General features: G+C 40.7%; 2 protein-coding genes across 3 annotated transcripts in view; both read right to left on the reverse strand.

Annotated features, from left to right (window-relative positions):
- Positions 1-12,565, reverse strand: part of LOC103043304 (ephrin type-A receptor 7) — a 194,765-nt gene that overhangs the window by 93,785 nt on the left and 88,415 nt on the right. The gene's annotated exons all lie outside the window — the stretch shown is intronic.
- Positions 6,504-9,858, reverse strand: LOC111193882 (TOG array regulator of axonemal microtubules protein 1). The gene is made up of 6 exons (XM_022676122.2): positions 9,278-9,858; positions 8,894-9,170; positions 8,633-8,738; positions 8,258-8,493; positions 7,963-8,118; positions 6,504-7,866 (listed from the first exon to the last, which is right to left on the reverse strand). The coding sequence occupies exons 1-6, from the start codon at positions 9,516-9,518 to the stop codon at positions 7,752-7,754; spliced, it is 1,131 nt and encodes a 376-aa protein (XP_022531843.2). The 5' UTR covers positions 9,519-9,858; the 3' UTR covers positions 6,504-7,751.

Consider the following 12,565-nt stretch of genomic DNA (forward strand, 5'->3'; position numbering starts at 1 on the left):
CTCAGCTAAACATTGTCAGACAAGGCAATATGTGTAAATGCTATTAGTATTTATTCTAATATTAGTGCTTTCCTGAGCTAATAAATACTTACAGCCGAATCTGCATGACGTTCACTGGTAGATTATCCCTAGCAATCTACACGGCAGCATTAACAGCAGCAGCAGCAGCTTTCACACAGCTGCTGTCCTACACTTTATCTGCTCGCGCTGCAGGAAAAATCTGAGCAAAATGTCCTAAACGCCCCACCGTAGCGTCCGCACTCCACCTCGCCCTCTCCTCTCCACAAGCACAGCATGCCCTGCAGCAGGCCCCAGGTAAATGTTTGCTGTGCAGAACCGATCATTAGGTATTCAAGTCCTCCCCTAGACGGTCAGGTGGTCAAGCCGGACGCAGTAAAGGTCTGGCAGGCAGCACAGCACGATGACCAGCTGAGAAAATGACATAAGCACCCCCACTGTCCCCATTCAGCAGTAAATTATTCAGAGTTCAGGCACTCAATGTCACTGGCTCAAAAAAAAAAGCTCAAAAAAAAAAAAAAAAAAACGAGAGAGAGAGAGAGCGAGCGAGCAAAAGAAGAGTGGTGGTCCTGTGACCACGCTAGATAAGTGGTTGACACTGGAGGAGTGCACCACCTTGAACTGCACATTTTAGGGTTTTCTGTACAACGAATGAGCTCATTACTCCAGGGTGGCGCAACTGTCTAAGAACTCACTATTTTATCATTAAGTGATTTTAACTTTTATCCCTGGTGATGCAGCCATCATTGGCTAGAAGTTGAAGGAAGTGTAAAAAGAATGATATGCCCTTTTTGGGTTGGTTTCATTAAACTTTAAGGTGGCACAACTGGTGTCTCCTGGTGATGGGAGTCACAGAAACTATAATTTCAATTGTGTTCTGAACAAAAATAAGTAACTGTGGGGTGGTGCAACTGTCTAAAAACTAACTATTTCATCATTAAGAGATTTTAACTTTTATCCCTGATGATGCAGCTATCATTTTCTAGAATTCGAAGAAAGTGTAGCAAGAATTCTATGCCCTTTCTGGGTGGTTTAGCGGACCCTCAATATCACCAAAAATGTATTAAACTGCAAGGTGGCACAGCTGTCTAAGTGCAGACCCTCTTGTTATTAAGAAAACATAGGTTTGATGAGGAATGATGCAGTTATTCTTAGCTGGGAATTGCAGACAGTATACTTTAGATACCACTGTGTACTGAACAGAAAATTGAGTAACTGCAGGGTGGTGCAACTGTCTAAAAACTGACCATTTTATCATTAAGAGATTATAACTTTTATCCCTGGTGATACAGCAATCATTGTCTAGAAGTCAAAGAAAGTGCAACAAGAATTCAATGCCCTTTGAGTGGTTTGGTAGACCCCCATTCTTCCCAAAAAATAATTAATCTTCAAGGTGGCACAACTACCTAAGTGCAAAAATATAGAAAGTACATAGAAACAGAAACATAGAAAGTAGGGGGTGGACGATATGGCCCTGAAATAATAATAATATTTAATGGCATTTTCACAACAACGATACTCTTGCCGATATGACAAAACACTGAATTAAAAAAATAGTTTCAAGAAAACACAGGGATGATCCAAAAAATGAGAAATAGAGGAATTACTTCAGCAAAGCAGAATTATTTATTCTGAACTCCCAGGACTTTATAAGAAACTATGCAATATATAAATAATGAATATTTATTATTTTGTATATTTACCTTACTCTCACAGCCTACAGAAAACAGAAAAAGTGGATTATTATTTTTGAAGCACACTGTGCAGTACAAATCAGAATTCGGAGAAACCTATACAGGGAAGGAAATTCAAGTTCAGACTGCCCTGTCCCCAGCAGACCTACTTCAGCACTGAGGCTGTGCAGCTCTAATTTGGACCCACTTGTATGTGTACAAACACGGTCTTGTTGACTTGTAGAGGAACAGTGAAAGAGCTCGAAATGAGAAATAAAAGTAGACTCCAGCTCCGCGCCGCGAGCCGAGCAGCACGGCTGCAATCAGCCAGCACAATCACGCAGAGCACAGCCGGACGCAGCGTTTGTTAAGGTTAAGGGTTCCTCTGCACAGAACAAATCCTGTACATGTAGTTGAGAGTGGAGAGCTTGTCTAAACAGCAGAAATGCCCAGAGACGGCTGGCGATGGCGGGAAACGTGGCGCCGCCCCACTTGCCCCTGCCATGTCTGGGGCACACTTTCACCGTTTCTGAGTTTGGCAGCTCGGTCAAAGCACCAGCGTTTCTCCAACATGTCAACAAATATGACCTTCAGCTCACTGTCTCAGACAAGCACACATACACACTTAGAGCATCAGCTGTCTCCACAGCAACCTCAGGTCACTATGCCAACCCTATCAGAGAAGGCGACAGGCCTGGGGTAAGGACTGACATTAGGTCACAGTGAGCTGCTGCTGACTCACGGCCTGCTGCTGCTGCTGTCTCACACACACACACACAGCATTATGTTCCATTCTTACTGTAATATATTTCCTCAAAAATGACTGATGCTCCACTGACTGTAGCATCTCCATCATTGATATTACAGGCTGAAACGAGCCGAACTGGGGCTCAGTCCACATGCTTCTTTCACTTAAAGTGATCGTCCCATATAGAGCAGGGCAATATGATGATATTTAAACGTAATGTGAAAAATCGTTCTTATTGTATCGACAATATGCCTACCATATTTTACATCATATGATAAGGCGCACTATCAATGAACATCAATTTCTGGTCTATTTTCATACATATGGCGCATTTTAAGCGACACCAGTAAGGAACAAGTGAAAACATTTTTTTCAAACTGTGAAAAAAATAATAATAATTAAACATCTTTCAAAGTGAAATGAGCTCTGTATGTTAAATCTATACAGATTTATCTTCTGAAAACTGTTCATTTGGGTGAATAAAGTGCTTCCATTTATTTACAGTTAGCTTACACTGTACAGTGAATTATAAGGTGCACTCTCGTTTTTTGGAAAAATTATAAGATAAAACAAGCATATCCCGGATATCAAAAATCCTGTTAAATTGGATGATATGCAGCAAAACTTTAATAAGACTCATTGTAATATGCATGAAAGAGTATTAAAATAGCAGTTTAAAACACATAAAATATCCCAATGTATAGATTTATTATTAGCCCTATTAGTGTGTTGAGTGCTGGCTTTTATACGGTTCATACGGATATTGGATTTAAACTTGGTCAACCGAAATTAAGAAATATATTGTGATCTATATTTTCGCCTTTTTGTTCAGCTCTAGTTCTGTATCTCTTGGCTTGTCCAGAGAAAAATGCATGAGAAATTGTGTCCTCTAGTAGTGGTTTGAAGCACAAATTAAAGCAAAAAAAACTTAAGCTGGCACTTTCATTTCAGCTCAACTTTTTGGAAGCACACATTGAGCCACTATATCTTAATAAAGGAGAAAAATATATGAAAAAATAAATGACTGAAATTAGATTTATATCATGCGATTTGCAATGTACATTTAAACCACCAGCAATTACTGTACATCTTCAGTAACAACAAGTACGCCCTAAAGCAGCCACAAAGACCAAGCTGGTAACACACCCGCCACCATGTTTAACAGATGAGGTGCTGTGCTTTGGAGATTGGTCAGTTCCATATTTACACTCTGCTTGTGTCATCACTCTGATACCAGTTGATCTTGACTCTTTTAAACACTTTTTAGGAAACTGGAATACTTTTTTAGGAAACTAGAGTTAACAGTAAGAGTAAGTACAGGAAGTAGAGGAAGATTAGAGCAGTGGCGGCTCATTAGAGAATAAGTGACAATCTGTGGAAACAGCCATGACACATTGCCCTGAACCCACACACTGCCTCTAAATCCCTTCATACCGAGTATAAACACACACACACACACACACAGAGAAAGAGAGAGAGAGCGAGAAAATGACCCAGTATTGCCAAGGGGTGCAGTCAATACATCAGCTCATATCAGCAGCTTTGATATGAAGTAGCGCATCAGCCCATCATCCGATCCCATCATGAAGATGAGTTATGCAATGTTTAGTCTGCAGGGCTTTATGGTCCAGACAAATCGATCGCTGTATGCAGTGGATTACAAAAACACACAAGTTCGGATGTTGTGCAGCATCACAAAGCCCACAATCAAATTAGAAAAAGCTTTATGATTCAATTTTCCCACAATCTTTTGAAGAGAACATTTAAAATAAAAGGAAAAAAGATGAGTATTGGTGTTGCTGTACAGCCAAACAAAGCAGATGGTGGTGCTGATTAACCCCTGGACCCTGTATGCATGTATGTAAGTCCACACATAATCAGTTCATCATTATTATATTTGTTATAATATAGAATATATTTCCCTTATTACATTTGTTTCTAAAATATGGGAAAACATTTTAAAATCAAAGCAGAAAGATGACTATTGGTGTTGTTGTACAGCCAAACAAAGCAGATGGTGGTGCTGATCACGCACGGCATGCCAATACATATTTGTGCACATCTGTGTTATAAACACATTCACACATTAAGGCTATTAAGAATATCATAAATTTACCAGATCTTTATGTTTTTGGACTGTGGGAGGAAACCCACACAGACACAGTGTGAACATAGAAACTCCACCCAGATAGGGACTTGAACCAGGGACCCCAGTGCTGGGAGGAAAACGTGTTAATCTCTAAGCCATGCATCGTGCCGCATTACAATTAATAACTAAATTATAAGTCTAGCGTTCAGCAGGATTTTAATTGCATGATATTAAACTAAATTTCTCGGAACAGTATATTAATAATTGTGGGTAAGATTATGATCTAAATGCTTTCTCCATTTTAGACTCAAGCATGTTCTTTTGATTCCAGAAGAAAACCAAACATCTAGCGAACAAAACCAACTTCTGTAAATTGTGACATTTAGAGAAAAACAAAGAAAATGTGAAACACAAATAATGATGTTTTCCAGTAAGCAGAACATATTTCTAATTGCAGTTTAATTTGAGAAGTCATTATTAGGTGGTTAAGTGAAGTGGATGAAGTTGTGCACGGCTGCCTGTGGTAAACATGTTTGCGTGTGTTGGGGAGATGTTTAATTAGCTTCTGAGATACAGTACAGGGTGTTCTGCGCTAATCTGAGAGCAGGAATCAAATCAGGTTGGCTGGCTATGAAATGAATACAGCAAGGCTGGGTAAATGTGTGTGTGTGTGTGTGTGTGTGTGTTTATGAGTCTGGCACCTGACTGAGTCCAACTCATAGACAGAGTCTCACACAATGCTTGACCTTTCCTTGGCGTTCAAAACGCCGTAGTGATTCACTCTCTATCACACACACACACACACACACACACACACACACACACACACACACACGAGAGAAAACTGACAATGGCCTCCACTTGGCAAGGATAACACTTTGTGGTCAATAAACGACAAGGGCCATTTATTCAGCCATCCATCCGCCCTTTCCCTCACTTCTACCTGGAGTTCATTGAGCGATCCGATTGGTTGCAGGAGGTGTGGCAGGTAATAGGAAAGGCAGCCCATTAAATTGATTGTGCCATGAGTAACAAAGGAGGTTGCTAGGGAACAGCTATGCGGGGTGGAAGCTGTTGGCGATGGTGGCTCAGGATAATCATTCAGCTTCTTCTTGGCTAAAGACCAAAATGCAGACCTTAAAATCGTATTTCCAGTCAAATCATCAACCAACAAACATTGGCACAGCTAACCAGTGTTACCACACAATCCCAATCTACATATATACAATATACAGTATCCAATAAAAGTATCTCTATCAGTCTGAAATGATGCCACTATGATCGAGAAATCACTGGTTCAAATCCTGGTCATGCAGCTTGCCATCAGCTGCCAGAGCCCTGAGAGAGCACAATTGGTCTTGCTCTCTCTGGGTGGGTACAGTAGATGACGCTCTTTCCCCTCATCACTCCTAGGGTGATGTGGATCTGCACAAGGCTGCGTCTGTGAGCTGATGTATCAGAACCGAGTCGCTGTGCTTGCCTCAGAGTGATGCTACTCGGTAATGCTACAGCATTAGCAGCAGTTCAAAAAGAGGCGGAATCTGACTTTACATGTGTCAGAGGTGGCATGTGCTATAGTCTTTATCCTCCTTGTGTTGTGGCATCACTGCACTGAATGGGTGTGGGACAATTGGCCAAGCTAAACTGGGAAAAAATGGAAAAATATTGAAATAAATAATTAAAAAAAGTCTCTATCAAAATCAAAAGGATGCAATACATTGTGATGTTGACAAAGTATGGATAGATCACTGCAAGATATGAGAGTTTAGATTTGGAATTTCATTGTTGTGACAATGCTTGTTGGCAATAGGTCTTACACAGTTTGAAACCCTGCTAATTTTCATTTTTCATTTTTACACTAAGCTCATGAGAGCGACCCATTCTTTAAATAATGTTTGTAGAAGTAGTCTGCATGCCTAGCTGCTTGGTTTTATACACCTGCGGCGGCCATGGAAGTGATTGGAACACCCAAATTCAACGATTTGGATGGGAGAGTGAATATTTTTGGCAATATAGTGTATATTTATAATATTTTTCAAAACGTCTTGTATATTAATCCTGTTTTTCTGGGGAACAGTCCTGGAAAAGTATGAAAAACGTATATTCACATTTATCTGACTGCACTCGTACACAGCTCTATCAATCAGTCCCGCCACTCTATAAGTGAGAAGCAGAGGTGGAACAGACCTGGCCCGGCTGCCACAGCAAATGAATTGGCGTACAGCTCCAGTGAATCCTACAGCAGAGCACGAGGGCATATATCTTGGCCAGCCAGAGAGTGTGCACACATGTGCATGTGTGTAACTGGATGTATGTGGATGTGGATGTATGCACAGTCGTGATGAGCCAGCCAGCGAGTTTTACAAGTGTGCTTCTTCAGCACTTCGTAGAGCCTTTAGCGGTATGGTGGTGAGTGAAATATGCATAAAGGTTTTAATTTCCCCTCTGGTATACCAGATAAACCAGTATATTACCCACCACTACTACTACATACCTTTACTTTCTATCTGTCTGTCTGTTTATTATTCTGTCTATGCATATGTTTTTACTTTTATTATATCCCTGTAGACCTTTACTTTCTATATGTCTGTCTGTCTGTTTATAACTCTGTCTATGCATGTAAATATTATTTATATACCCCTACAGACCTTTAATATCTGTGTGTCTGTATAGTTTTTATATATTAGTAATGATGACAGAGACAATGATTTTTTTTTAAGGATTTTTATTTTGCAATGGTCTGGTTGGGATGTATTCGGTGTTCAGGTGTTCAGAGTGGGTTTGGTGTGAAATGCTTTGTTCCAGAGAAGCCGACAGAGTCAGAACTGATCACAGTGATGAGACGGGACCCGTACATCTGAAGGGTGGCCTGCCTCTAAAATAGGGGCTGGGGGACGCCGGCCGGCCCTGGGCGAACCCCTCACAAGCTTTGTAGGGCTTGTTTTGGGGCGGGACATTCCCAGCTGGTTGACTGGGAAGCCCTGATGCCACAGGGCCGGTGCGTTTCCCACCAAGCAGAGACCCCACCTCCCCCAGAGGAAGGTGGAGCCACTGCCATGCTCACCTCTTCAGATGTGGTTCCTGTTCTCCACCACTGTGAACAGCTCTGAGTCTGTGAGCTTCTCTAGAACTGAGCATTCGACACCAAACCCCGTCTGAACAGCTGAACACTGAACACATCCCAACTCTAGACAATAACTGTACAGAATGATTAAATGATTAACTAAAAAAGCAATTCCATAACGGATTGCTGCTGTTCTAGAGAAACATATTTCCCCACCGCTGCCACTGCCTCTTTATGACCGCCCAGAAGCTGTAAAGCGGCTCGGGCGTGGGTCCTGTGGAGAAAGAAAGAAAGATAAATAACATTTAGTGGATTCAGTTCTGTTTCTTTATCAGATTCATCAGGTTGATTAAAGCAGACAGTTTCTTACCTGACTTCTTGGGCTGAATCGAATGCCAGTGTGCTGAAGGCAGGAAGGAGTTTGCTGGCAAACTTCCTGCCAGTCAGCACACGGGAAACCCCTACCTCCTGCAGGAGCCTCACCAGGCTATATGCAGTGGTGGCCCTGACGGCCGGGTTTCTGTGGCTGGACAGAAGAGAGTGAACGAACACAGTCGGTCAGATACACATGATCACATGACCTGGTGGCACTTCCTTCATTTAGTTTCCATTTCAAAGCTATTACTGAATAAGTAACGTGAATATATATTTATATATATATTTACCTGAGCCCACCAGCCAGCAGTGCGCGCAGGACTCGGCCTGGTGAACAGGAGAGCACCATGGTGCTGAGGGCTAGCTCCACCCCCTCCCTTATAAGCAGGCTGGACTCTCCAGCCTTGTTAAGGAGGGTGCGAGCAGCGCCCACAACCTCGCTGTTCATTTCATGCTGCAGGTATGCGAACAGGTGTGCCATGGTATTAATGGCGTCCCGAGAGACTATGGTTTTGAGGTTTTTCACCTGAGACAGTGGAGACAATAGAAGCAGCACACTAAGCCTCGGTCTATTGAACTCAATCAGTTTCTGAATCAGAATCTGAATCATTACAGAAGAAGCTGCTGTAGTATAAGTGTGTGTATGAAGTGTGTTAAACTCTTACCTCTTCTTTGACGGCGTTGCAGATTATGTGGAGCTCTGGCAGCACAATGCAGGAATGATGTTCCGCCAGTGCTCGCACAAGCCGCAGTCCCTCGCATTTTCTTTCCCTGTTTCAAAACCAAGACATTCAGAGTATTACAGGTTGAACACATCTGGAAGAAAGTCACTGATATTTTCACTAATCTTCAGCTCTTATAACTCTAGTCTGAGCTCTACTCTGAAACATATCACTGCTCTGTTAGAACTGTAGTAGAAATCTTACCATTCGTCATCCTGCAGCAAGCATAGTGCCAGGCCGAGAGCTTCCTCAGGCCTGTCGAGGGGATCCTCCCGGGTCAGGGATGGAAGCACCAGTGGATGCACCACTCCCTGACCACTCTCGACGGCCTGAGGAGCTGCCCAGATGTTACTGGGCTCCTTGCGTGCTCCCTCCACCTTTACTGATTTGTCCACTTTTCTGTGGGCAGCCTTGTTGGTACCAGACACAACTTGGATTGGCCTCAGCCTCTCCTGCCAGTCTAGGTTATGAATTCTGCTACCTGTGATTTATAGGAAATGGAATAAATGGAAGAAGTTAGGTCTAGTAATGTCTAGGAAGTGATTAGTAAGGGATTAAGGACGCTCAACACTCAAAACTAGAACTTACCTGGTGAATACTTGGCCGGTGCTTCATTCACCACCACTGGTTTGGTAGCGACTGGCAGGGGTACAGGTGGAGGAGCTGGGTGCTGAAGAAAAGGACTGGAAATGAGATCCTCGTAAACAAACGAGTTCTCCAGCCATTCAGGTTCCAGCACCCTTACTTGGAGACGGTTGCGCCTAACAGGACGTGGTCCAGAGGGCGGCAGCGGTGGAAATAAAAGCCCCTTAGTTCTCTTGAAATCCATATTTCTCTTAAGAAAGAGAGCTCAGGTGTGTAGTTTAAAAAAATACACACCTTCTGACTGCAGTACTGAGAGACCAGTGCTTATGTACTGTGGCCTGGTGATGTCACCACTGTATCCTAGGTGACGTCCCGATGCTGATGTCACGAGTTACGAAGCAGAGACTTGCACAGTACAATGTGTCAATAATATCAAATCTTAGTATAATGCTAACATAACATTAGCCCAACATTAGCACAATGTTAGCGTAATGTTAGCGTCACGTTAGCATAACATAGCATGAGTTTAACGTTCAGCACTGGCTGGTAATGACGTGCAACAGTGTAATGCAAACAGATTATTGATATATAACTACATTAAGCACTCCTCACTCTGTCACACTGTGATTTTCTTATTGTTGTTCATATCTATAAGCTAAATATGTGAGTTAAATGCAGATTTCAACATGATTGACAGATTTTTTATTTAATCCAACATAACCAAGCTGATAAAACACCATTGCCCAAATTCACCATAACGTTTGACCAGTATGACTACAGTACTCACTCAACAAGACTAAGCTTGTGGACCAGTATGATTGTCTTGAATGAGCTGGTTGAGCAGTATGTCCAAAAAAATAAAACAAGTAATAAAATTAAATAATTAATAATATATTAATATAATATTTAATAATTAAATACAATATATCTTTGACTGTTTAAGACAGGGCTAATCAGTTAGCTTTCCAGCACAGGGCATGTTTTTATTTGAATACATTTGACAGTTTAAGACAGGGCTAACCAGGCTAACTAGCAGAAGTCTGTATTGAGCAGCGTTTTATACGAGTCTGTATCAGTATAAAGTTCCCTTTGTGCTGCAGCTTAGTTTGCCTGGTTAAGATGGATGATAAAGTGGTTAAATAACATACTTTTTAAATGACAATTCCTTTAAGTTTTAAAGAGGATTGCAGCTGTTTAGCAGGTTAGCATTTAGCCTATCTAGCCAGTGTTTACTAGTTTTGTACAGTTTAAACACTGACTTCTATATTACCTGTGGAGAGTTAAATGCTGAGGAGAGTTTATACAGAATTCACTCCTTCATTAACATTACTAACATTAGCTACATTAACGTTAGCTGGATACGTTTTAGAGAGATACTGTACTCTGTACACTCAGTTACAATTAAGTTATATTTTACAGTAACTTTAGACTTTAATAAAAACAAAAAACAGTATTTTTACAATCAATAATTTCATGGAGAAATCTCCTTGTAAAAAAAAAAAAAAAAAAGAAGACAAAGTAAAAAAAACTACATTCAAGTATTTAAGTCCTAGAGTCTCCTGAAAATAACATACAGTCTGTGTGAATGATTCCTATAATATAGTTTATAATTTTTAGTTTATTCGCCACTAGAATGTACACTGCCGATTATATCGACTAATTGTTTAAGCTCTAGCACACAAACACACAAGTAACTTCACCAGTATCAGAGGAGGCATGTGCTAGTCTTCACCCTCCTGTTGTTGGTGCATCACTAGTGATAGGGGGGGTCCTAATGAGTGGATTGGGTAATTGGCCTTGCAAATCGGGAAATTAGAAATAAAATTATTAAAAATAAATAAATAAATATATATATATATATAAAAATCACACACACACACACACACACACACAGACACACACACACACACCTGCTCTGTCCCTTTGGAGAAGGTTAGCTGAGGAGCTGTCAGAGTGCAGCTTGGAGAATTCTGCTCCTAATTGTGTTTGATCGCAGGTTGTAAGAAATCAATACCTGCAGACACCATCTGAACACAAAGTGTCTGTCTCTCACACACCCTCTCACACACACACACACACACTCTCACTCTCTCTCTAAGTGTCTTTCTGGATGCCATACACATACATTCACTCCCCCATTCACTTTATTAATAAGTGAAATGTTTACAGTTCTGGCTTCATCCACCACAGTTCACTTCATTCCAGTGATGCAGGACACAGCCAGCATGAGGAAAGAAAAGCAATGAGCAGCTTTAATCTTCTGGAAATGTTACAGTTATGATGAATTACATCATTTTATGCATTTATCAGCACCTTCTGGATAAATGAGCTCTGAATGCCTTTTTATGACCCCTATTACAACTACTATTAAACGTGCAAAATCTGACATATTAAACATTAATAGAGCAGCAAACAGCTCAATTCTGTGTAAAGGTGAATTGGAGTAAATGCTTTCTGAGCAGAGAATGAAGCCTTGCCCCCTTGACTACTTAAAAATGATGAGTTTTTTTTATTTTACCAAATTAAAAAATATAAAATAATCAAGAGGAAGATGGATGATCGCAAGCCATCAAACCACCAAGCTGAACTGCTTGAATTTTTACACCAGGAGTAAAGCAGCATAAAGTTATCCAAAAGCAGTGTGTAAGACTGGTGGAGGAGAACATGATGCCAAGATTCATAAAACTGTGATTAAAATGCAGAAACATTGATTTCTAAACTTTTAAAACTTTATGAAGATGAACTTTTGTTTTTTCTTTGCATTATTTGAGGCCTGAAAGCTCTACATCTTTTTCGATATTTCAGACATTTCTCATTTTCTGCAAATAAATGCTCTAATTGACAATACTTGTGTTTGGATTTGGGAGAAATGTTGGAGAGCCATGTCATCTGCTTTCATGGTTTCACATTTTTAACCGAATTAATGAAATAAAGTGCATTTTTAATGATATTCTATTTTTTGAGATGCACTAGATTATATTGTCTATATCAGACAATATATATTATATATATTTATTATTATTGTTTCTGCTACCTGCTATCTTTCTTTCAAATAGCTTTGGGTGTGTTAGTATTTCCAGTGTTGAGTATTAAACCTCAGTGCTGAGTGTTCTATATGATTCTATTTAAATCCGACTCAGAGCTTCAATCTGATCATTTCATGACTGAGCTGCTTTATGGTTCTGAGTGTCCCATCAGAGAGAGATGGAGACTAATGACCTGCACTTCATCTGTCACTGTTCACTGATGCACTGTGGATCTGAGGATTTTCATATCAGACTCATGAGCTGT

The sequence above is a fragment of the Astyanax mexicanus genome, chromosome 19, assembly GCF_023375975.1.
Source record: "Astyanax mexicanus isolate ESR-SI-001 chromosome 19, AstMex3_surface, whole genome shotgun sequence".
Lineage (NCBI taxonomy): Eukaryota > Metazoa > Chordata > Actinopteri > Characiformes > Acestrorhamphidae > Astyanax > Astyanax mexicanus.

Coding starts and splice junctions, on each gene's coding strand:
- LOC111193882 (XM_022676122.2), bottom strand. CDS start 9,518: ATGGATTTCAAGAGAACTAAGGGGCTTTTATTTCCACCGCTGCCGCCC. Junction 8,739..8,893: donor TTGCTGCAGGATGACGAATG/GTAAGATTTCTA, acceptor GTTTTGAAACAG/GGAAAGAAAATGCGAGGGAC. Junction 8,119..8,257: donor CTGCTGGCTGGTGGGCTCAG/GTAAATATATAT, acceptor TCTTCTGTCCAG/CCACAGAAACCCGGCCGTCA.